This window comes from Chinchilla lanigera, unplaced genomic scaffold (assembly GCF_000276665.1).
Source record: "Chinchilla lanigera isolate Chin_1 unplaced genomic scaffold, ChiLan1.0 scaffold00036, whole genome shotgun sequence".
NCBI classification, from domain to species: domain Eukaryota; kingdom Metazoa; phylum Chordata; class Mammalia; order Rodentia; family Chinchillidae; genus Chinchilla; species Chinchilla lanigera.
Window position 1 is genome coordinate 20107009 of NW_004955437.1, and position 25237 is coordinate 20132245.

The 25237-nt window shown below is 55.9% G+C and overlaps 2 protein-coding genes across 2 annotated transcripts in view; both read right to left on the reverse strand.

Moving 5' to 3' along the window:
• The window catches only part of Slc29a3 (solute carrier family 29 (equilibrative nucleoside transporter), member 3), a 35428-nt gene extending 34094 nt beyond the window's left edge, over positions 1-1334 (reverse strand). The window contains exon 1 of the mRNA XM_005390038.1: positions 1263-1334. Within this exon, the coding sequence (XP_005390095.1) occupies position 1263 (1 nt within the window). The 5' untranslated portion in view covers positions 1264-1334. The remainder of the gene's footprint in view (positions 1-1262) is intronic.
• A 12653-nt stretch (positions 1335-13987) lies between these two features.
• Positions 13988-25237, reverse strand: part of Unc5b (unc-5 netrin receptor B) — a gene marked incomplete at its 5' end in the record, with an annotated part of 78882 nt that continues 67632 nt past the window's right edge. Inside the window, 9 exon segments of the mRNA XM_005390040.2 lie at positions 13988-16633; positions 17443-17624; positions 18498-18662; positions 19160-19309; positions 20992-21225; positions 21312-21480; positions 22271-22358; positions 22908-23297; positions 23530-23724. Of these exon segments, the coding sequence (XP_005390097.1) occupies positions 16468-16633; positions 17443-17624; positions 18498-18662; positions 19160-19309; positions 20992-21225; positions 21312-21480; positions 22271-22358; positions 22908-23297; positions 23530-23724 (1739 nt within the window). The 3' untranslated portion in view covers positions 13988-16467.

Genomic DNA, 25237 nt, shown 5'->3' on the forward strand with positions numbered 1-25237 from the left:
ACCCAAGGTCACTCAGCTACCAGTGGCAACAGTGAAGTCCCACAGCTGGGTATTCTGGGGCCCACCAGAGATTCCTCAGCCTCCCTGGAAGGACCGGCTGGGAACGTGACCCTGTCTTCCAGGTCCTAGCTCCTGAAGGCCTTGGGACCGGGGAGCTGTGACCGGAGGCGAAGGTGGCACTGCAGGCACACTCACCACCTTTTACTGAATGTCTGGGCTGTGCACCCCACGACACCGGGCCCTACCCGGGCACTGCCAATGCGGGCCCGGCAACTCGGGGCTGCCCGGCTCCCTGTCCTGGGCGTGACCGCGGCCTCCTATGTGGTGCTCCCTGTGGAGCACTGGGACAAGGCTGCAGGGTACCTGGCCCGGAGCACCAGTCAGCCAGTCTATTTTCAACTCCCTCGGCCAAGCAGAGCCCCTCCTGAGCCTCAATCGAGCAGCATGAACCCTGACCAGACAGGGTGTGTGCGCACACACACACGCACACACACACGGACACGCTCAGAATTAGTGTCAGAAAAGGTAAAAGATAATTAGGACCCGTGGAGAAGAACAAAACTGCAAGAGGTGCAAACGCTGCAGCTGGAGCGGGGTGCGAGGGCCAGGAGCCGGGGAACTCCACCCCGCTGCCAGGGCACCTTCCCAGCTCCTGCGTCTATTTGTCCAGGGCCATTCAGCCTTGACCAAGCTTCTGAAGGAGCCAGGAATTTTCTCTAACCCGGGTCACAGGCTGGGGCACTGGAGTGAGCAAAGTCTTATTACTCTTCATAAAAGCTAGCTGCTGGCTTTTGGATTAGAAAAAGAAAGACAAAGAAAGGTAAGGAAGCACGCAAGCCTCCTCTGGGCGGCCCCTGCCTGGCCTTGCTCCCTCCCCGGGGACCTGGGGCTGCAGACTCCCCCCTGGGCTGGGAAGCCTGGGTGCAGCTCCAGCGAGGTCCCCGACTCTGACCAAGTCAGAGCCTCCCTGTGCCTCCTTGTGCCTCCCTGTCCCCAGCGGGGCAGCTAAGCCAGGGGACTGCAGAGGCCACAGCTGAACGGCCTCCCAGTTGCGACCCGCGGAGCCAACCGCCTCGGGGATCCTAGGAGCTGCTCGGTCCACACTCAAGCCCTGGTCCAGACGCTGAGGTCCAATCTCAGGGGAGCAAGGGCGTGAGGAAGGACGAGAGCTGCAGACCCACAGCGGGGGCGCCGCACGGGAGGCCGGGATCGCGACCAGGACCGGGAGCCGGGGAGCCCCGTGGTGCCCGGCCCGCACTTACTGTCGCCGCCGCGCCGCCGCCACAGCCTCTGGGCCGCGAGGCCACTGCAACCGGGCTTCGGCAGGCCGCAGGCCGGGCTCCTCCTCCCGCCACGCCCCGCGGCTCTTCCCGGTTCGCGAGCGGCTTCTGCTTCCACCCCTCCGGGGCTCCCGGGCGCCCCCTGCTGGCGCGGGCTGGGCCGGCGGTCCCCGCTCGCAAGCCAGGATGGCGAGGCTGAGGCCCCTGAACCCGGCACAGGCGCCCTCTCTGCAGCTGCCTCATCCCCCAGCTCCTTGCTCCGGAGCAGGACCTCCGGCCCCCAGGGTAGGCGCGGTCTCCTGAGCCAGGCGGAGGTTTCTGGGAGGCCCGGAACTCGAGGCGCAGCTGGTGACAGTGGGTAAATCCAGCTTCATACCTGATGTTGGCCGCAGTCTGCAACCACAGCTCTCTGTGTGTGTGTGTGTGTGTGTGTGTGTGAGAGTTGTCAGTCCAGATCCAGGACCTGCCGAAGGAAAGGGGGCTTTATTGGGATCTTAGGAATTGCAAGTTGGAAACACAGCCTCAAGGGACAGGGCATAGTGATGCACACCTTGAATAATCCCAGCACTCAGGAGGCTGAGGCAAGAGGCTTGCCAGCCTAGGCTACACAATGAGTTCAAGGCCAGCCTGAGGTACATAGCAAGACCCTGTCTCAAAAAACAAAAGCCAAAAGCAAACAAACAAAAACCTCCACAGATTCAGACAACTCTGGATAGTGGACCAAAGAAGGCAGGGAGGGTGGAGCTTCTACAGCAAGGGTGTCCTTTTATCACACAGCAGTAGGGAGTCTGCTGTTGGGAACCTGCATGGGAGTCAGGAACCAGGGCTCTGCACTGGATGAAGGAAGGCTACATTTGGAAAACAGCCATCGAGCAAGACTGCCTAACCCTTGGTATGCACCCTGGGCCTCCGGGGACAGAGTGTTTATCTGGTTGGTTGCCCCACACGCCTTTGTCCAGTCAGGGTGGACAAAGTTTATATTTGGACAGCAGCCTGAACACAGAATCACGCATAACCCTGCTTTCTAAGGGCCTTCTGGCTCCATTGTGAAGCTTTCAGGGTTGCTTTCATCAGGGCTGTTTTTTAAAACCAGTTCTGAGGATGTACACTAGGCAAATGGTCTACCACGGAGCTACAGCCTCAGCCCTCGTTTATCATGATTTCCCTCTTATTTTCACAAGTGTGTGCATGGGAAAGAAGTCAGGACCATCCCAACTGCACTCCTGGCCCTGTTTACTGATGAGTCCAGTACCGGGTTCTAGGTGACTTGGCAGGGCCTGAGGTTGTGGCCTATGGTAACCCATCCTCACAGAAGTGCCACAGTGCCCTCAAGCTGTGCCCTTGCTGGTGCTGACCGCTTCTCAGAGCCTCCCCACGCCCCGACCTGGGCTATTCTTTTTATTACCATCATCCTCCAAACACCAGCTGAGCTTAGAAATCTCTGGGCCTCTGGGCCTGCTCCCCGCTTCCTGGGCCCTTCCTAGAATTGAGGTTCCCCCTCCGTTTCTCTGCCTTGCTTCACCAGCTCTGGACACAGAAAAATGTTCCATAAATGATGAACGAATGCTATCAGTCGTTCCATGGATCAGGCTGGGCTTGGAAACTGACCCATCAGCGTGCTTCCCTAGCAGCTAATTCTGGGAAGCAGCACCCTAAATTGTCAGAAAGTCTCCGGGCCCAGGAGAGGAAGAGGCTGGAAGCTTCTGGGGTGGATCTTGGCTCCAGCAAGCTGTGAGTAGCAAGATGGCAGTACGATGAGGAACGCTCTGTGACACCCAGCGTCCACTGGTTAAGTGAGGTGACAGACGCCAGGCCCTCCCTGCAAGTTCCAAGTGAGGAGGGGTATAAGAAATACAAAGTAAGAAGACAAAGAATCATAACTAAAACAATTGCGCTTTTCAGAGGACTGCAACTTCCTGGACCCACCGGAAGTCACCCAAGGCAATCCATGTAGTGTTCAAGGTGAAATGTAGGGTCCTTTCCTTCCAGACACCTAAAGTTCCTCATGAATACTGGAGTCCACACACGGGCTTAATTGAGAAAATAAAGAGCAGGAACTTGATCCTAACATGAAGAAACAAGTCGAGAGATTTCAAAAAATGGTTTAGTTGTCCATCTCAGAAAACAAAACAAAACTGGGCTGATGGCTGTAATATGGGTTGGTACCCTGCTTGAGGGTGGGCACCTTCTCCTGGGGTTTCCACCCTCTCAAGAGAAGCACAATGTTCCCACTCCAGGATATGATGCATCTCTCTTAGGCCTGCACTTATTTGAGTGTGTATCTTTTAATTGAAAGTTCCTTTTCTTTCCTTCTACTGTTTAAAAAAAAATTTAATCCTCTTTTTTGTTTGTTTGTCTTTTTGAGACAAGGTCTTGCTATGCAGTTCAGGCTGGCCTTGAGCTCATTTTGTAGCTGAGGCTGGCCTTGAACTCCCAACGATCCTCCTGCCTCAGCCTCCTGAGTGCTGGGATTACAGGCGTGTGCCGCTACGCCCAGCAAAAAAATTTAAATCCTAATAGCTCTTTTTGCTGTGACAGCAGTCAGCAAATTTATCCTGAGTAGGGAGGGTTAGGCTCTTTATTTCACGTTGGGAGCCACCTCAGACCCTGTCTGGGTGAGGCAAGAGATTAGGGGGTGACTGGCGGTGGGGGGGGGAGGCGGGGGAAATAGGCGAGACCTGTTGCTCTCAGAGTTCCAGAACACATGCGCAGAACAGTTCCCAACCCTCCGATGGAACCAGAGGATTCCATGCTCCGACGGAACAGCACCGAGAGTGCTGTCTCCCGTTTTTTTTTTGCAGAACTGGAGCAGGTTTTTGACAGGATGGCCTAGACCTGACATCAGCCTGAGGAGTGGAGACACAAAAAATGGCCGCCATGGAGCTCTCGGCCGCGGTGCTCTTTCACAGTGTGCAGCTCGTCACCTGCAGAGTGCGCTGCTTTTCCTGTTTCTAGGTGGGCTGAACTCACTCTGCAGAGCATGTTTCCTTTCCTACCTTTAATTATGTAAAACTTTGTTACCTTTTCTACTCGTCTTGACCAATTTTTTGTTCGGGACAGAAACAGCCTAGGAACCACCTCTAAAAGGAGACTCCGGCACCCCTAAACCCTGTAGCATTGACACTGACATAGGGATGATATGGGACCTCCAAGTAAGCCAAACAATGTAAGGGAAATATTATCACTCCCAACCTGCAAGCCCGCTAGATGGCCAATATACCGAGTTCGTGTTCTCTAAAATCAGTGAATGAGTTCCAGAAACAAAGGAGATTATGAGCAGAAAATATTTACTGGGGTAAAGAAAGCTTTTAACTAAGAGAGACAGAGGTGAGGCGGGTCTAAGGTGGGACAGAACTGTAGTCAGCTAACAAGATTATAAGTATAGTTGCTTAGGTAACATTGATCCAATGGGAAACCACAAGGTGGGCATGAGGTGGAGCAAAAGTACAGTCAACCAATAAGATTACAAGTATAATCGCTTAGGTAGTATTGATTAAATGGGGATCAAATGGGAAAGCAAGTCACATAGCAAGTGTATATGGACCAGAACAGAGACTTTTCCTGGAAGGGAAGTTTTGGTCCTCACCCAAGGTCAAGATGGACACCTATTTAGAATATCAATCACTGCTACTCATCCCTAGGGCAAGTACGTGGGTGAATGTTCTATCTTTTGTCTTGAGGTCCCGCCTTCAAGGAATGCGCCTCCACCCACAATCCTAATGTATCTTCTGCACTGATTCCTTTGGAGGGCCTAGCCCTGTCTGACTGCCTATAATATTTCTAACTAACTTAGATGTCTATAATAACACAAGGAAGTTTCCTCACCTTGAAGTGTGGTAGGGAATTGAGGAGAAGTACCCCCCAGTTTTAATTTTAGCCTTGTTTACATATGAATCCTTTTAATGAACTTTTCCTCCTTTGCTCTTCACCATCCAGTGAACTGGTAAGGTCACCCCCATTTTACAGATGAGGAAATTGAGGCTCAGAGAAGGGCAGTGGTGCTTGTCTTGACTAATTCTTTATTCAGGACAGGAAGAACCTAAGAACCACCTCTAGAAGAAGATACCAGCATCCCAAAACCCAATAACAAAAGCATTCAAAGAATGTTTTAGGCAAAACATTTTAGATCACCCATTAAAAAAAAAAAGGAAGGCATGATGGTGCACATCTGTGGTGGTACACACCTTCCCAGCACTCTGGGAAGCTGACGCAAGGAGAATCGGAAGTTCAGGCCCAGCCTGGGCAATTTAGTGACTTACTGAGATTCTGTCTCAAAGAACCCCAGACAACTACAAAGGTGGGGTATGTAGCTCAGGGTGAAGGCCCTGGGTTAAATCCCTAGTGCCACAAGCAAAAAACTAACAATCCCCTCCTCCATCCAGAAACAATAGATCCGGCCAGTTGCCTTTCCCCTTAAGTAGGCACAACCGGTCACGTAAATTGAGTTCTTTGTAGAGATTCACAAATTCCACATCCCTCCCCCAAATATTCCCTGCTGCAGACCACAGTGTGCTCTCCCTGGGGCCCACACTCTGTCCTCGAGTGTGTCTTTAACTCTGCCTAATGAAGCCTTTCTATGCCGCTCACGGACACACCCTGAAAATCCTTTTCTGTGACAGTTAAGAACCTGCAGGGGGCGCTAAATTGGGGGAACTCTTGGGCTTTGGGTGACAAGACCAGGTAATAAAAACACCTACCCTGACAGAGTATTAGAAGAGAGTCAGAGTGGGTGTGGTGACTCACGCCTGTAATTTCAGCTCTTGGGAGCCTGAGGCAGGAGGATCGCTGTGAGTTTGAGACCAGGCTGGGCTAGGAATGAGTACAAGTCCATCCAGAGCTGTGCAGTGAACCGCTCTCTCTCTATTGAAGGCAGAGGAGGGAGAGGGATGGGGGAGAGTGAAGGAGAGGGAGAGGGAGCGAGGGAAGGAGGTTTGCTCTACAGAGAAGTGTCCCTCATAAAAGGCAGCTCCTCCTGCTTGCAAGCTTTCCCTTTGTCTGCATTTCTCACAATGATCAACTCAAAATGATCCTTCTGCCAAAAAGGCATAGTTTGGGCCGGTGGATCAGTCCTAGTTTTCCTTTCTACTAGGTTCATATTTTATGGCCCCCTCATACAATATGAACCCCCTCAGAACCTCATTGTGACCCCCTCAGTGTCTAGGAATGGAACAGCCACACTTGTGCCCCCCGAGTCTCCCCCTGGGCTCTGAAGTGGGGCTGGGACACAGGGAACATTACAGAAGAGCTGGTGACAACCGCCAGGAAGCATGGTTAGGCCAGCAGGGAAGAGGAGGATTTGTAGGTGCTAACGTGTGGCGCCTCAGGAGATGTCTGTATGGCTTTTTCCTTTATTGGGGGTGTAGGGACAGAACCCAGGCCTTACATACTGTAGGCAAATGCTCTGTTGCTCAGCAATATCCCCGCGCAGGCGTCTTTACTCTGCAACACACATGAAAAAGAAAAAGGAGGAGGAGGAGGAGGAAGAGCAGGAGAGGCGAGGAAGGGCGCAGGAAGAAGGGAAGGAAGTCAGGAGGACGGAGAGGGGGGAGTCTCCACACCCTGCAAGCTCTCTCTACTAGGTTCATATTTTTGCCTGCAGCCCTTTGACGAAGCCTCCTGTTCCTCCTGGGTTTGGATGCCGGAAAGGCTGTGTGTGGACCGGAGGCTTCTGGCTGTCCTGGAAGGGCAGTTTCTGGCCCCGGGGAACCATCGGGCACGGTGCCAGGGCTGGCCACGGGGGACCCAGAGGAAGGTCCTCTGGCCTGAGGGGACAGGACAGGACTCAGGGGCCAGCCGGCCCTCGTTGTGGGTGCTGGTTAGCCCTAGGAAGTCAAGCCCCGTTTTCCTCGTTTGCAGGGTGTGACAGTGCCACGGGTGCCCCTTAGGCAGAACTGGTTTTGTTAAGCAGGTGACCGGAGGAGCTGTAGGGATGGAGGGGTGTGGTCCCCTCCCTCCCCACCGAAAGGCTCACAGGACACTCCTGTATCACAGGCCAACAAGAGGAGGGTGGAACAAATTCAGTTCATCGGAGTTGTGTGCGACACGAAGCTTGCTGAAATGAGGCCCCAGAGGCAGGGTGCACTGTCCGCGGTTATGCTCAGGTTCGGCCAGGCGTGGACAGCCACGCAGCACTGGGATTGGACAAAGAGCTCTGACCCAGTGCTAACAGGCACGGCTCGGGTGTTCAGTGCCATGGGGGCTCTGGGTGGCATTTCTCCCTCTGGGCCCAGGGCCCGAGAATGGGGGACTTTTAGGAAGAAGGAAGGGCGTCACCTCTGTAGGGCTTAAGCCTCGCTTTGGGGGAAGGTGGTCAGGTTCCTAGACCAGGGTGTGGGACAGGAGGGGACAGAGGGCAGAGGGAGAGAGAGAGAGAGACAGAGAGAGACAGAGAGAGAGAGAGAGAGAAAGAGAGAGAGAGAGAGAGAGAGAGAGAGAGGCTGCTTTTGAGCTGCTTCTGAGGCCCCTGTCTCTTTTAGTTCAACACAGGGACGTGTTTTCTGAGCCCCACGCCGGCTTTGCCCCTGTCGAGAACCACGGCACTGAACCCATGGCTGGCCCCAGGAGCAGCTACCGCGCTCAGCTCCATATTGCGTATGAGAACCTGGGGGACAGAGACGTTAGTGCCTGCTCCGAGCCTCCGGGTAGTGGGCAGCAGAGCCAGGATTCCGAGATCCGACACCATTGCCTCCAGAGGCCACCCGGGGATCCCATTAAGTGTTCGGCCCCCTTTCCCCCATTTCCCCTGCAAGCTCCCTCCCCTCCCCTGAGCGGGAGGCAGGTGATCAGTCAAAACTCAGAGCCAGCGGGCAGAGTTTATCGCCACTGAGGCTGAGGCTCCAGCTCCAGCCCCGGCCCCGGCCCCGGCCCCTGCCCCGGCCCCGGCCTGGAGGACCGCGAGTCCACCGCGCACAGGGTTTGCGGGCTGATGCTGCCACCTCGTGGCGCTGCGCTGTCACCGCACGTGCTCCCTGGCTGGGCTTGCTTCTGAGGGCCTCTTTCCAGGGCAGTGGGCGGTGGCCTCACTGCTCAGCACCAGCTCTACCTCCCTTTCTTGTGCTTCCAGCCTCACACCCTCCGTCGGATTCTGTCTCTTCTTCTTTTGCTTCTTCTCATCACATCTTTCCGTGGAGGTCCGTCACCTAAGTGCAACATTTATGCACGATCGCATTCTGGACACGTTCACAGCACCAGCGCCTGGACCGAGAAACGGAACATCCCTGGTGCTCCAGAAGGTCCTCTGCTCCGGTCCGCTACAGCTCGGAACGCAGTGGCACGGAACATTTATTATGCCACAGATCCGCATCAGGAACGGACCGGGCCTGCGGTCTGCGCGCCGAGGTGTCTGCAGCTCGGGGGAGGACTCCCAGGCCCGGGGCTGGAACTGCCTGGGCTCCTCTCTCGCACTGTCTGCGGGAGATTACCGCCGGGATTACTGTCCACTTGGTGAACGGCTTCTTTACGCGGCTGCTCACAAGAGAGCAAGGCGGAAGTACACGGCGTTTCGTGACCTAATCTAAGAGTCACGGAAGGCCACCTCTGCTGCTCTTGTGGGTCAGAGTCTCAAACATCCACTCAGGTTCCAGGGACATAGGTCACCTCCTGATGTGGATCAGGTCATGTTAGACCTCTCATGATGGGCGCCTGATCTCTTTTCCCTATTCTGTTCGTGTGATAAGTTTACACATTTTGATCTGATGTATATTTAAAATTTTTATTTATATGCACTAGCTTTATTTTCGAAGCTGTATCTTTACATCCTTCTAATTTCACCATCTGTCCTTATACGTAAAGTGCGTTTCTTATAAGTGGCGTGTTTTAAAAATTCATTCTATTTTTACCTTTTACTGGGAATCTTTTGCCCACGTATATTTTATGTAGTTACTGGTATACAGATATATTTGAGTTTAATTCTACTACCTTTTTCCTATTAGTACAATTAGTCTATGTTCTTTTTTTCCTTTCTTGTGCTTTTTTTTTGTCTTTTTGAGACAGGGTCTTGCTATGCAGTTCAGGCTGGACTTGAGCTCATTTTGTAGCCCAGGCTGACCTTGAACTTGCAACAATCCTCCTGCCTCAGCCTCCCGAGTGCTGGGATTACAGGCGTGCACCACCAAGCCTGGCCTTGTGCTTTTTTGGAGCGGGGGGATAGATGAATTTATAAATTTATTTCTCACCTTATATGTTTAATACTCTCTGGATATTATATTTACCCACACACAACCTGTTAAATTCTAATATTAATTAGAAAATTCTCTACTTTTCCAGAGAATGCAGGTGCCTGAAAACATGTTAACTCCATTTACCCTTCCCAAACTTTTGTGTTACTTTTCACAGTAATTTAATTACACGTTATTTTAAACCTCACAAGGTATCACCTCTTCTTCGCAGCCCATGTTGGTTTTTATTCACTCACACGTCTGCACCCTGCGCTGCTCCTCATTCTTTCCCGCATTTGCTTCCTGCTGTGACTGTCTCTGTCAGCCTGAAGCACTCCCTTCGGTATCTCTTTCAGGATCAGTCTGCTAGGCATAGACTTAACTTACTGGTGTGGAAATGTTTTTTGAAGTATGCGTTTGGTGAGTCTGGAATTCTAACTGGCGGCTGTTTTCTAGAGAAGTCGTTTTGTTCTGGTTTGCGTTTCCAGCCTCCAGAAGCCTGAGGGAGCACCAGAGAGCGTGTGGGGCTGGGCCAAGCCGTGTGAGGACCTGGACACATTCAGCAGAAGGAAGGGCAGCCCATGGAGGCCGCGTGCAAACGTTTGCAGGGCTGGGATGATGTGCAAGGCTCGGTCTTGCCCCTGCTGACACTCGAGGGTCAAAGCAGGCCTTGCGGTGAGCGTGCGTTAGCCATCTGTTGCTGTGGCAAGATACCAGGCAACTTAAAAGGAGGAAAGGTTTCTCTTGGCTCATCCTTTTAGAGCTTTCAGCCCACGGTCCCTTGGTTCTGTTGCTTTCGGCCTCTGATGAGGGTAAACATCACAGCAGGGTATATATACGTAGTGGAGCAAAGCCGCTCACATCAGGGAAGCCGGGAGGGGACCAAAAGAAGAAGGAGCTGGGGTCCCCACGTAATCTTGAAGGGCACAGCCCCAGTAACCTGACTTCTTCCCACTACACTCTGCCTCTTAAAGGGCAGGAAGTTCATGAGTTCAAGCCTAGCCCAGGCAATTTAAAGATTTAGCAAAACTTTCTTTCAAATAAAAAATAAAAGCAGGGTGTGGTTGTGCACACCTGTAATCCCAGCACTTGGGAGGCTGAGGCAGGAAGATTGCTACAAGTTTGAGGCCAGCTTGTGCTACACCGTGAGTTCAAGGACAGTTTGAACTATATAGTGAGACTGTCTCAAAAACAAAACGCCAAAATAACAATAAAAGGACCGGGGATGTATGTAGCTCAGTACCAAAAAAAAAAAAAAAAAAAAGCCAGCCGGTGTTATTACTATTAGGAAGCAGTACATTTCCTATCTCTGGAAGCACTCAAGCGGAGGCTAGGAAAGCCCTTGTCTAAGCAATGGTGGAGAGAATTCTGGCATCGGGTGAGGAAGGGTTAGCTGGCAGCCCAGGCCACCTCTGCCATCCCAGAAGTCTGTGGAATGGTCCTGAAGAGCCCTGCCCTCTTCAGCCCCAGGCTCTGCCCAGGGGACCTCCTTGGGCGGCTGGGGTCATAGTGTGGTGCTGGACCTCTGCCCTGGGCACTAGCAGCTGGGAAATTGTGACCCAAGTACCCTGTCTCTGTCAGGCAGGACAGGCTGCAGAGAGAGGGCCGGCCTTGGCCACCATTCCGTGGAGGGCCCAGGAGGGAAGCAGCTGTGGTGGGCACCGAGCTAGAGTCACTGACAGGACACCGGATTGTACACACACCTCTGTGGGGCCGCACCTCATAGCTGTGGCCCTGGCAGACAGTAGTTTGGCATGCGCCTGTCACCTGCTAAAAGGACGTCAGCATCTTCTCTCAGTATGAAGTGTCATAAAAGAACATTGAGTATGAACTTCAAAGAGCCTCCTCCACGTGGCGCAGGCCGGAAAGATACATCTCCGGAGGCGCATCTGTCTGCCTCCCCTCTAGATTGTGGGTGCCGAGCATGCTGTGTGACACCCATGCCTGTAATCCCAGTGCTCTGGGAGGCTGAAGCAAGAGGATCAGGAATTTAAGCTCAGCAACTTAGTGATTTGGCAAGAACCTGTCTCTAAATAAGAAAAGACCGGGGATGTAGCTCAGTCCAAAGGCCCAGGGTTCAACCCCAGTGCTGGGGAAAAAACTCCTGCCCAGCAAGGGAGCCTGCCCAGTGTGGACTCCTGCCTTCCCCCAGTCTGCCCGGGGCCCCTGACCTCGGGCGTCTTCCGTCCCTGGGGCTCGGTGCAGGGCGGGGTTGTGGTAGAAGCAGTGCTGAGATTCAGTTCCAGGAAGGCCTGGGGGGAGCTGGAGTGGGTCTGAGAGTCGCTGCCCTGTCGCAGGGTGAGGAGGAAGGCGGGGAAAGAGGCCTAGTGAGGGGTAGGAGGAGCGGAGGAGTGTGGAAAGCAGCCCCGGCCCCAGCCCCTGCGCTGGGGGCCTGGAGTGGAGCCCCAGGAGGCTGGGACTACATTAACACCAGCCAGGGGCAGGAGACCAAGGGGAGGGTGGGTCAGGGGCGGCAGCCCTGCGGGGAGAGGGTGTCAGTGATGTGCATTTCTGCAGTTACTAGGAAAGCGGCACTGCCCCTGTGTGTTCTTCTGAGGGCTGAGAGCCCTGGAGCAAATCCGTAGTATTACACTCCCAGCACCCCAGTTCTTGTGTCAGCACAGACTTTCCAGAGGGGCTGGGAAGGGGTGCGTTCTGTGCAGGTTCTGTTGCACTTGTTGGATTTTTACACAGTAGCCACACTTTGTATTTTTAACTGAAATGGGAAAATGTTTCGGAAACTTTGCTGTTTGACCTACGGCCATGGCTGGAGTTGGGGTACTTCTGCTCGTCGTAGGGCCTCCGCCCAAGCTCCTTTTGGGGTCACAATGGTGGCTGAAGGTTGCTGTCAACCAGATGGGGACAAGGGCCAGCTGCGTCCCCTGTGCCCCTGCTTAGACACCTTGCCCTGGAGCCACCCGGCCCTGCTGTACCTTCTGGCTCCTTCTCACCCAGGCCTGGACCTGTGACGCAGAGGGTCACACTGCTGCCTACACACTGCCCCCCTTTAGCAGACCACACTAGGCAGGAGGTCTCATCCCACTGTCTAGATGAGGAAACTGAGGCTTGGGTAGAGGTTGACTCTCACAGCATCAGGACTGCAACCCAGGTCCCCTGCTTTCACAGGGGAGGTTGGGGAAGATCACACACAGAGGTTGGGGAAGATCACAGCTCCTTGGACCCCACCTGTTTCGAGGTGTGCTTCTACGGGACAGGTGGTGGAGAGGGCTGGCCTATGTCAGTGGTAGGTAGAGCGTGAGATGCCTGTCCCAGGCCCAAGTGTCACTCATCTCTGGGCCATGGTGCCCACTTGCCCTACACACACACACACACACACACACACACACACACACACACACACGCATGCACACACACATCTGTCTTCTCCTCCTTTATAAGTCTTCGCCCTGCACTCATCTGCTGGGGAGGCCTCGCTAGGTGGCCGCTTGTAGTCCCTGGTGCCCACCGGGTGGGCAGTCTGAGCTGTGGGCTGTGTGTGTGTGCTGTGCCCTGCCTGCCTTGCCCCGCCAGGTCATATAATGGTTGGGGATGCCCGCACGTCTAGCGCAGACCCCAGGCCATAGGTCCCAGGAAGTCAGAGCTGACAGGGCCCAGACACCATACTGCGAACCCGAACAGGTGGGGAACCCTGTGGGCAGACACGGCGGGGACTCCTGCGCTGGGAGGCCGCTGGCTCACACGTTACTTCTCGAGCCTTTCACATCCTGGCGGGCACTGTGACTCTTCATGAGGGGCCAAAGGGTGCTTGCTCGCCAAGCTTGGGAGACTACAGGATCTACTCAGAGCAGGCAGTGCATGCTGGGAAATGCGGGTCCAGATTCCCTCCCCTCGGAGACTGAGGTCCACAGGTCAGGAGGGGCCACTACAAATTAGAAAAAAGGGCTCCCTCACCAGCTGGGGGAAATGATGACCAACAGACTGATCTTATTACCACAGGACTCTTTACTGCCCTCTGCTGGAAAATCCTCCCAGTAAGCACACACATACTACAGTACATCTGGGAAGGGCACCACGTTTCCTTTCAGGTGAGTGGGGTGAACGGGGTACTGTTATGGAGTGTACAACCTGCCCAACTGTGCACGGCAGCCCTGGGGTCAAAGTCACACAATCGTAACCTGTGTGTCCCTCATTCCCTTTCTGCCCCGGGGAGGGTTCTGAGTTGACCCCTTTAGCCTCAGCTAGACGGGGATCTGAGGCTTCATCTGTGTCACCCCTGGCCCTTTGCTTAGCCATGGCAGACTGGAATGCCTGCGTCTGGGACAGATTCCACCAACGCTCACCTACCGAGAGCAGGCTCGTGAGTAGGGTTGGATCCAGATCCAGCACAGGCTCTAACCTGCGGTGACCCTAGGGAGGTCTGTTTGCCTCTCTGGGCTGGCTTTCTCTTCTGTAAAATGAGGCTGCGGAGCTCAGTCAAATGCAGGGGTCCCACGGCCCTGAACGGACAGCGGCCTCCCTGCCCCCTGCCTCGCAGAGGTTGGGGAAGAGCAGGACAGTCACTCCCAGTCTCCAATAACAGCCAAGAAGACGGAAGACTACAACCTGGATTTTTTTATTAGACTAGGAAATATAATTTATTTCATAAAAATTAATTTTGTTACAATAGGAATGCTAAACGTTATTTACAGGTTGTAGTTTACAGAATGGACAGAGGTGGGGTTGGGGCCATCCCTGGAGTGCTGCACCCCTGGGACATATAACCATGTCATGGCCCAGGCAGGGTCCAGCCCTTTGTCCCCAGAGCTGTCCCTGCCCCCAAGCGCCCAGTCACCTCCTCCCAGAGGACCTGTGAGGGGAGCCGGCTCAGTTGCCTGGGAGCAGGGGCCCCGGGCCATCTGGGAGATGAGGAGGGTCCCAAGCAGGAGGCTGGGCCCAAAAGGAGGCAGAGAGGCACGTAGGAAGTACACGGACCCTGTGGGCCAAGGGCGGCGGGCGAAGCAGGCACAGAAGAGGCCACGCCCCACACAGGCGTGGCAGGCGTGCATGTGGGGGGCGCCCTGATGTGCCCGAGGATAAAAGCACACACGCGCACACACACGCGCACACGCACAGGTGAGAGACGGAACGCCGTGTGCTTGCTCGCAGGGTCCTGGTGGCACCGTGAGCTGCTGCTGCCCTGCGGCAGCACCTCAGCACGCTGGTGGAGTTGGCAAGTGCTTTCCGGGCTTTTCCTATGGAGCTGGACAGCGTGACCCCAACAGGAGGCTCCAGCCAATGGTCCTGGGCTCCAGGCCCTTGGAAACAGCTGCATGGACCTCAGCTGCCAGGAGCTCCTGTCTTGGGGCCAGTAGGAGAGGGCATGGCATTGCAGGCCACCTCAACTTGTGCCCACTAGGGTTCCCTCTGGAAGGTCAGAGAAATCTCAGAACCCAGAGAGCCTCCGACAGCAGCTGTGAGGCTTCTTGGGCACAAAAAGGATGCAGATGTGAGTGCCCAGAGAAGGCAGTGGTATGTGTGAGGTCACAGCGGTTTCATAGCAGGGCTGGAGCTCCACACCTGCCTCCATCCACAGCTCTCCTGGTGGGAACCTTCCCGCCAACCTCCGGGCAGGGCCTGACCTACCTTTGGCCAACTCCCATCCTGAGACCCCGGCAAGGAAGAAGGCAGGGGACACTGGCTGGGACAGGACACCAGACTTTCAAAGGCCAGGGTGTGCCCAGCCAGTGGCTGCTCAGGGCTGCTGGGGTAACCCCTGGGCCAGTGCCCAGAGCCTGGGGCATCTGGCACCTCCCGACTTTGAGTGCCAAGGAGGAGCCTTTGTGCCCATGGCGAGATCCTGGTCCTGGCCATGGCCACCGGCTCAGAGGGGATGGGGACTCAACCCTCCCCACTCAGTGGCCCCCAGAACATCCTGGGGCGGCAGTGTCAGCTCCTCTACCCTGGCCACCCTGCCCATTCAGAAAGGCCACTTGCCAACCTCCCGGGCCACAAGGGAGGAGGGTACAGGTCAGAGCTGGGAAGTGAGTTCCGCCCCCAGCCCCTCTCCTGTGCGTCCACACTTCCCACCCCACAGCCTCTTCGTCCTGACTCCCAGGAGACCCAGGAGCCTAGGAATCTGCCCGTGGCGGGGAGGAAAGGGCCCCCTCCTGTGCTCTGGGCTTTATGAACTCAGCCTCAGCTGAAGAGTTTAGCGGATGACTTCGTGCCATGGCTAAAACCCTGTCTCATCCGCTCCTTGCACAGCCGGGCAGACTGAGGCCTTGTGCGAGTTCAGTCCCAGGCGGATTCATGAGCAGCAAAGCAGGCCTTGTTCAGTCTCTCCCCCAACACACGTGCACGCACACACACATGCTTGCACACACGCACACGCTCCTGGCCACAGCCCGAGCGCGCCAACTCTCACCCACACGCAGGAAAAAAGTTTTCTTTTTCTTTTTTTTTTTCATTTTCTTTCTTTTTTTTTTTTTTTTCTTAAAAAGGGCTTATCCAAATATCTGGATAATAAATCATTTGCGTTTCCTAAGAAACTGGGTTTTTCTTTTCCCTTGTGGCTTTGGTGTTTTTCTTCTTCTCTGAGCCTCACTAGCATCTGAAGCTTTTTCTTTCCTTCCTTTTCCTTTTCACTGTGGACGGGAGAAAGCAGTTTTCTGGAACTGAACTCAACTCTTCGTGAGAGGAAGGGCGGGAGAGCCTTAGGGGCTGGGATGAGGGAGAGAGAAACCAAGAGCTGGGGAGAAAGTGAGAACAGAACGAAAACCGGGGACCCAGAAGTCACAGGGCGAGGGCGGGAGGACGGGAGGGAGGGCTACCTCCTGTCCCTAACTGCTGTGTCACACAGTCTGTGATTTAGGAGAGATGGCAGGGGACGAGGGGCTCCAGGACTCCCAGCAACAGAGCACGTGGATTTTCTAAGGCTGGTTGTGGTCTGGTCTTGGTCTGGGCTTCTGGTGGGGAGCAGGAGGAGGAGGAGAGGAACAACTCCAGTTGGGGCTGGATGTCCCCACGGGGGGGCTGCCCAGGCTGCCCCGCTCTGCCTCCTGCCTGTCCCTGCCGGCCCGCGCTCCGGGCGCTCAGCAGTCCCCATCGGTGGCCATGGCCACCAGCATCTCACTCTTGCCCATCTCTTCCAAGGCACTCGCCAGGCTGTTGAGGTCCCCGTCGTCCTGCTGCAGAGCTTCCCAGAGGTCCAGAATCACGCCCGTGGGGCTTGCTTTGGTGGCAAAGTAATTCAGGTACCTGGCAGAGGAAAGGAGAGGGGTATTGGGGAGCGCTCAGCACCTCCTGGGAGCCTGCAGGCGGAAAGGCTGTGGGGTCTGGAGTCCTGCAGTCCTGGGTCTGAATCCCAGCAACTCGGCTTGCAGGCTGGGTGGCCCTGGGCATGTCAGTGCACCTCACTGAGCCTTAGCCACATCCCTAACATGGGAATGAAGTGAGTCACCTCCCAGCACTGCAGGACCAGACCCAAGCCTAGCAGACACCAGGAGGGCCTGTCCAAGCACAGCCGCCACACTCTTCCCTTCCATCCACCTCTGTTCCCTTCCCATTCTGCCCCACAAACTCCCCTGATAGCGGGAACAGAGTTCCAGCCAGCTCTGCAAGTCCCACTCATTTCTAGGAAGATGTCTTATTCATAGCATCTGCCCAAGGCAGGTTGATGACACGTTTTTTCAATAAGTACAGTGTCGCCACTGCCACCCGAAATGCTGAGCATCTGCAGTTCTGCAAAAGCTGTCAGCCCCAGGTACATGCACTCAGCAAGTGTCTCAGGTGCACCTGTTCAGCCCAGCCACTGTGGTGCTGATGGTGGCCACACCAAGCTGGTGTCTAGGCTGTGCCTGATTCTCAGCCCATCCCAGGAGGTGGGAGGTGGGCACTTTCCCACACCGTGGGAGAGCATGGCGGTGGCAACCTGCCTCCTTGCTGGCCAGTGCTCGGAGCATAGCGCTCCTCAAAGGAGGCTTAGCGCACATGGGAAGCCCAGGCCAGAGGACTTCTGCCCTACCTGGAGTACGAAGTGAGGGTCAGCTGAGGGCCGGGACACTCACCGGTCCATGGACAGTTTCTGCGCCAACAGGCGCCAGTCATTGCCCCGTGAGTTGGGGGCATCGAGGCTGCTGCATATCTTCTGGCGGATGGACACCGGGATCTTAAAGGCATAGGGGCCCAGCTGGGTGGTGACGGCACTGCCAGGGGCAGAGCAGAGGGCATCCAGGGAGCTGGCAGGGGTCTGGAAGGGCAGAGGAAGAGTGAGAGGGCCATGCGACAGGTGTCAGCAAACCCCCTCGCCAGCCTCCCTGCTGGCCTGCAGGCGCCCTGAGGCTTGAATGGTGCCCACCTCCTGTGGGAGTCTCCAGCTGCCCAGGCAAGGGCCGCCTCTCTGAGGGCGAGGGCTGCACTGTGCTAATGTACCACCAGGTAAATGCCAACCCAGCCTCACGGTCAGGAGGCCCTAGGAGGCCTAGCCATGGTCTAGACAGCTCATGCTGACCCACTGTAGCCTAGAAAGTGGAAGTGACTTGCCCGAGGTCCCATGGCAAGTGAGCGGCGCAGCTGGGTCCAGCACTGTGCTCAGCACGCAGGGTCTCTCTACGTGGTGCAGCCTGGCCCTGACCTCCCAGTGATCTTTTTGCCTCAGCCTTCTGAGTGCTGGATTACAGGCATGTGCCACCACACCTGGCCTCAGTGCTTTTTATACTACACTGGCAGAAAGATCTGTAATCTTGGGTAACGTGGGTTTTTCACATTTTAATCTGGATTTATAGGAGTTGAGAGCCATAGCTTGGAACCCCTGACCTGGGTTCAAATCCAGTCCTGTCACTCTTGTGACCATGTGCAGAGACCTGTCCTCCCTAACACGTACTGTGTCATCCTGCAGGTGGGGTCGGGACAACTGTCTCCCTGCTGGTCAGGAATAGCGTTACATCACCTAGCACATGCCATGCACTCGCATACCCCTAGGAAGTCTGTTGGCCAAAACTGACCAAGTCCCACCCCTGACCGCAGCGATGTCTTTACAGGGGACAGCATTTCTGCCCAGATGACGGGGGAGCACAGGGTCTGCGTGCTGAAGCCCTCAGCCCCACAGTGTTGCAGACCTCACCTCGGCCAGTGTGGTGTGTAGCTGGAATATCTGGCCTTCCCCTTCCACCTGCCGCACGCAGATCTTGCAGGTGAGCTCGGAGGTGGCCAGGCTGTGCCGCTCCAGGGAGAAGGTGCAGTGCAGGGCCTTCTGGCTGCCGCTCCAAATGTGACAGAAAGGGATTTCCTGTGGGAAGGCAGTCAGGGCTGCAGGCGAGGCCGGCCCTGGGGCAGGCAGGGGCCTCGTGGGTAGGTCAGGCCCTTGGTTGCAGGAGGGCACTGAGAGAGGGGGTGGGAGGAGGGGAAGGCACTGAAGGGGAGAGTGTGTTTGCTGCGTGTGGGTCTGGGCTGGGATGCCTCAGGGCCTCCATGATGTCACACACTGCAGGGTGGGACCGAAGGGTGTGGGTCGGAGAGGAGGACAGCAGTTGGTCAGGCATGCACACCCACGTGGACAGGGCCCTCTGAGGCCCATGGGCACAGGAAACAAGGAGTGGCAGGGGCAGAAGTGAATGTGGCTGTGGATGGCCCAGAACTCGGGGATGTGTCTGACGATGCCCAGGGCTTGGGCACCAGAGGGAGACCGCGATGGCAGCAGAGACAGCAGGAGGGACTCAGTTCAGCACTGAGGCAGGGCTCTGGCCTGATGGGGGCCAGGCTTCCACTTCCTGGCTCAGCCCTCACCTGGTACTTGGCCAGCAGCTTGCTCCGCCAGTGAGCGTGGGGGATGTCATGCAGGGACAGGCGCAGGTTGTGGTAGCTGTCCTTGAACAGCAGGGGCTTGGGCTCCTCCACCAGGTAGCCACCCAGCATCCGTTCCAGCTCCAGCACCTCCTGGGGACCAGCAGTGGGAAGGGGAGCCCGTCACACTTGGACGAGCACCCCTTTCTGAAGTTGGGGTGAGGGGGAAGAGGCCATGGGAACACAGAGCACAGAATTGACCCAACCCATTCAGCAGGCGCTTTAGATGAATGGATGCGTGGGCAGATAAGTGGGGGAACAGAAAAGCAGATGAATGAATGCAGAGACAGTGGGACACATGAATGGCTTTATAGATGAATATTTGGCTAGGAGGGCTGATGGGGAGAGTGTGTGAATGGACAGACGAATGGATAACTGCATCGACAGAAACATAGACACAAGGACATACAAATGGGTGGGTATATGAATAGAAGGACATTTGAAAGGAAAGATGAATGGCTGGATGGATGATGGATGATAAGTATATGGGTAGATGAACAGAAAGATGGATGGATAAATAGATGTGAGGCTGAAAAAACAAAGAATGCCCCCAGACCAAAATGTGGCCCGTTCCCTCTTGATCTTCATGTCATTTTCTGGCCAAAAGTGGCCATCAGTCAACATCAGCCACCCCAGCACCAGGAGATCCAGGCCACGAGTATGCTTCCCAGCATCCTCCACCCCACTGTGGGGCTCCTGGAATTTCAGGCCAGGTGACCCCAGCAGGAGACGCTCCTTCTCCCCCAGGGCCATGTTGCATCAGTCCACACCGTGAAGTCACACGGGACTGGGAAACGAGGAGCTGGGAGGATCCGAGCCCAGGCGGGGAGGAGGCAGGCGCTCCCGACAGGAGCAGGACTGAAGGCTTCACAGAGGGTGGGTGGGGCTTTGCAGCTGGTGGCAGTGCTTGCATAGGGCCACACGCTGGCCATCACCAGTGCCCTCCCTTCCCTCCTTTTCTGCCCCAGTGACTCCGCGCCTGCCACGGTCCCTCCCTCACTTAGGGCGCCGCCGCCTGTTCTTCTGCATCCAGCATAGCCTGGCTGTTGGCCCTGAGTTCTCCTGGACCGGACCCCAGCATTCGTGGCTTCAGGACTTGGAAGTGGGGTCTCTCTTTTTTTTTTTTTTCTCCCTGAGTTCTCTTCTTGTGCGTCTTGCCAGCTCTGATCTGTCCATTCGACACACTGAGCGCATCCAGGCCCCTCTCCTGGCCAGTCACTGGCTGCTGCCTGTGGCCCAGCCCAGCCTCCCCGCTGGCCTCTCTGCCTCTCGTCCACCCACCCCATAGTGTAGCCACAGCCTCTCAGAAAAGGACCTGTCAACTGGTATCTGCTGGGTCTACCTCCTGCCACGGGACAGGTTCCAAGGCTCCTGGGAAGCTGAGCCCTGGGACTTCGCACACACCGAGCAGCACACCCACCTTGGTAGCGGCTGCCCTGTCTGCCTGAAATGCCCTTCCTTCTGCACTGCCCTGGGCTCCTCCTTGTCCCCTGGGGCTCAGGTCCATGGTCAGCCTCTCAGCCCCTCCTCCGGTGCTTCCTAAGCCCTCTGCAGACTCTCACGAGGGGCTCCAAGAGCCTTCTGTCTGGAGCCTGGTGTGGCAGGAACCACAGCCTCACCTCTGCCCCGAGGGTCCCATGCCATTCCCACGTGGAGGGGGTGGAGGGAGCCCGCGAGGTCCCATGCAACTGGGCAGGGGAGGGAAGGCGGAAGGGGTCCTGCTGCTGCCTGGCTGGGGGTGGTGCAACTGCAGCGTGCTGGGTGTGGGCACCCACCTTCAGGGCCACGGGTGTGTCCTCCAGGCAGTAGACCCTGAGGCTGTACTCCAGTGAAGTGCAGAGCGCAGGCGCAAAGATGGCCAGCTGGAGCCGCTTGACGGCCGAGTGGGAGTAGGACTCGCCCGTGAACACGTAGGTACCCAGCTGGTCCAACAGAATATGGCAGGACCTGGCTTCCAGCTGGCAGTAGCAGGGCGTGTTCAGGGTCTCCTCATCCAGCGTCACCACCTCCTGCGGGGCAGGGGAGATAGTCAGCCTCCCGGGCTGTGCCAGGAGGGAAAAGGGCTGTGTCTCGCCTCCCCAGCTCTGCTCCTCACCTCCCAGTGGCCCTGGTGGGCCTGGGTCTTGAGCTGGAAGATCCAGTCACCAGCACTGACTTCAGCACAGTGGGGCACGGTGAGGATGACGGGGCGGCAGAGCAGGAGACCCGTGGGCCCGCAGGTCACTGAGGGGCTCAGCACTGTCTGGGTCCCTTCCGAGAGCGGGCTGGGGACAGGGCACAGGTGGGGGGGCAGTGAGGGGTGACCCAGAGAACTCTGCAAGGGCACAGATTCCAGCTGGTCCCCAGCTCTGCCTATGGCCTGCGTGAGGGCAGAGGTCACGGGGATGGGTGGAGGGGCAGAGGAGATGGATAGACCTTGTCATTGTTCCTAGATTTTTGCTTTGACACCATAACATTCTCACGGCCAAATCTGTGGGTGCAGTTCCCAAAGTCCTGCACTTTTGGATCAGTCTTGAGAGACGCTGCTAGACTGCCATCCAGAGAGCTGGTACCAATCCATACTCCCCAGCACACCAGGGAGGCCAGGTGCCTGGGCTTTTGGCAACAATTGGGAATCATCATTTGAAAACCTAATCCTTGCAAATCCTTAAGCAAACACAATAAAAACCTCCCAGTATCTCTGGGCTGTTAGTTTTCTTGGACTACAAATTAGGTGGAATGTTCCCTCAGAAACTTCTGGTCACTATGTATGCATGTCTAAGAGAAAACAGTGTGTGAATCACCTGTTCACATCTTTTGTCTGTTTTTGTACTGAGGGATTCAATTTTCCTTAGTTTACAAAAGCTTTTTACGTAGTAGGGATATTAGCTCTTTGTGCTACTTGCAGCCAGTTTGTCAACTGCTATTCAGTTGTATGACTTAGGGTGTTGGTTTTGTTTGTGTTAAATGTGGACATGGTGGCCTTCCCTAGAAGAACCCTAACCTGGGGGACCAGGCTTAACAGGGAGGGGTCAGAGGAGGCGTAGCCGGGCCAGGGAAAGGGTCTCTACTCACAGGGTGTTTTCAGCTTTGTTGATAAGCAGGTACATCTCGTAGAACTTGCCCTGGGGAATGGCTCCATTAGGCACCAGCAGGCTGACCCCTAGGGGGAGAGGGGGGTCAGCAGGTAGGGGCTGAGGGAAGTGTGGGGCTGGTGCTTAGGGGGACAGGGATGGGAGGCTGGCATGGCTTGGGGCAGGGACAGATGACGTCTGAGCTCTGGGTGGTCTCCAGCCAGGAGGAGAGAGAGAGAGAGAGAGGGTCTCAGTGCTAGCTCCACACCCAGCTCAGGGCAAGACTCCTGAACACTGTCAACTGCTAGGCTTACAAGCCGAGATGGGCAGCCCTGCCACTGCTGCCCCTAGAACCTAGGACAGTGCTCTGTAAGAATGCAGGACTATGTGGGGCTACCCTCTCCCAGTGAACAGATAGGGAAGCTGAGGCTTGCAGAATGGCTGGCCCATAGTTCCCTGGCTCCAGAAGACACAGGCAGGCCTGAACTTGTGTCTTTAATCAGACTTCCCTATCTTATGGTCCTTTCTTGTTCTCCCCACCTGAGCAACGGGATGGAGCAACCCTGCCTCATGCTGGGTAGGTGTCAGGGCTGCCCAGCAAGGATGTGCTGAGCCAGGGTGAGAGGCAAGCGGCGCACCTGTGCCAGGGATGCTCAGCCTCCCGCCAAGGCAACCAAAGGTGCCGCTGACACTGCTGCCAGGCTCTCGGGGCAGGCCCAGGAGCTGCTGGGACCCAAGGCTGGCTCTACGCAGATGCAGGAAGTGGCTGTCCCGGGAGAGATCGCCGGGGTAAGTGCCAGGTGGCAGGACGCCCAGGAGGTCGGTCCCATCAGGCAAGCCAGGCCTGGGATCAGTGGTGCTGGAGTTGTAGACCTTGATCTTGAGGCCAGGCAGGGGGTCCAGCAAGGGAGAGTTGGTCATAGGAATCTTGTCAGCCGAGTCCTGCAGGGCGTACACAGGCCCTCGATAGATGCCGGCGCTGGCTGTCAGGTCGGGAGGCATGGATGGGTGCAGCAGCTGTGGGTTGCCTGCAGAGAGGGAGTGATGGTCATGCTCCAGCCTGCCACGCTGCCTGCCCGCCTCTGCTCCTGCAGGGCCCTCCTGTCCCACTCAAATGTCCAGCTGTGAAGGTTCCACTGCCACCTGCTGCAGCAAGCTGGGAGCAAACTTTGGGAAAGCCTGGGAGAGAGTCAGGAGACCCAGCTGTGCCCTCCAGGGGCCCCAGCGAACCTGCCACCTCAGGCGTCCTCGGGTCCTTACCGGGCCTCGTGGTCTTGAAGTTGACTGGGTGGAAGCCGCCAGTGAGCGCGGCAGAGGAGTCAGTGATGTCAGTGTCAAAGTCGCGGCAGTTGCGGCGATACACCACCACTCCCACCGCCATGAGGATCGCCACTACTACGAAGATGGCCACCACGAGGCCTGCGTACAGCGCCACATCACCTGAGGCTTCCAGGGCTGCAGGGACAGGAAGATACATGAGGCACAGGGCTGAGACTGCCAGCGAAGGCAGAGGTCCTGGGGAGGGCCAGGGCTTGGGGTAGACTGGCACTGCACTGGCACTCCACTGGCTTGGGGTCGACTGGCACTGCACTGGGGTCCGAGCCCTGCTGCAACAGGATGGTAACTGCAGGGGAGACTGGGAGCTCTCTGAGCCAGTCTCGGCATTAGAAAAATGGTCTCAAAACCCCGCTCTGCTGCTTACCCACCCTCCTAGAGTAGCAGGGAGGCAAAAGAATAAACATGTCCCCACCATGAATGAACTCATGGCTCCCTGCTCAGGGACCCAAGGCCACACACAATTTGTCCTCCAGCAGCTGAGATTTAAAGTATAGGATTTCATACCCAGCCTGGAGGCACTTTTATAGGACCAGAGGTCCCAGCTCCTCGAAATCTTTGTGAGTAACCATTCTAAGCTTTTCCCATCCTGTGGTCCGAGGGATGGTGGTGGAGATGGGGGGTGGCGTGAGATGCAAGCAATGGGATGGTGAGGCGGTAAGCAGGTAGCGAAAAGGATGGGGTTGGCCACCCTCCCCCACAGCAGGCTGCAGCTGGACATAATTACTCATGGCCAAGCAGGAAGGTGGTAAGGTCGAAGAGGCAAGGTCAATGGAACTTTCTACAATGGCCAAACTATTATGTCTGTGCAATCCATGTGCAGCTTTTAGATACAAGTGGCTGGTGCAACTGAAGAGCTGAATTTTAAAACTGACTTAATTTAAATTAAGTTAAATATGAGTTTAAGTAGCTACACATGGCTGCCAGCTACCACACTGGTCGGCTCAGTCAGGCAGAGCCAAGATGGTGGCTACCAAGATGGCTGCTCCAGGAAGCACCCACCCATACTCTCCAGCCCTGAGGGGCTCTCGGAGAGAGAGGCCTGCTTTTCCTGCCTGGTGTCCTCCAAGCCCTTGGGTCAGCCTGAGCCCTCCAGCACACGGCCATGGCTCTCTGCTCTGAATGTCTGTGTACTTCTTGCACCTGCCGATTCCCCTCATTCTCGGGCTCCCCTCAGAGAAGCCCCCTCAGGCCTGGGCTCCACCTCTCTGTAGGCTCCTGGCCCAGCAGGGAGATGACTCTTCCAGCTTTGCTCTGCATCTTAATGTCCTTGCTCACACTAGGGGCCACTTGCCTGGTGATTTATGCTCTCTAATCAGCCACCAGCCTCGTCCCCCAGTGAGCTAGGCTGAGGGCATCATTGCTGATTTTATGATTCCAGAATTATTTGGAAATTGTGGTTTAATTACCACAGGCCAATCTGCCGAAGAGGCTTTATTGCTCTGATATTACTGCAATGGCAGCGGCCCTCTGGGGCTGAGGACAAGGCCCCCCCTTGGGAGCTGACGCAGGACAGTGGCCTGCAGATGGTTCAGGAAGCAGGGCTCAGCAGCTGGGGTACAATGTAGGGCACAGGGGGTGCAGATATGGTGCTGCCTGTCTCTGTCCCAGAAAGGAAGGCCGAGGGCATAGG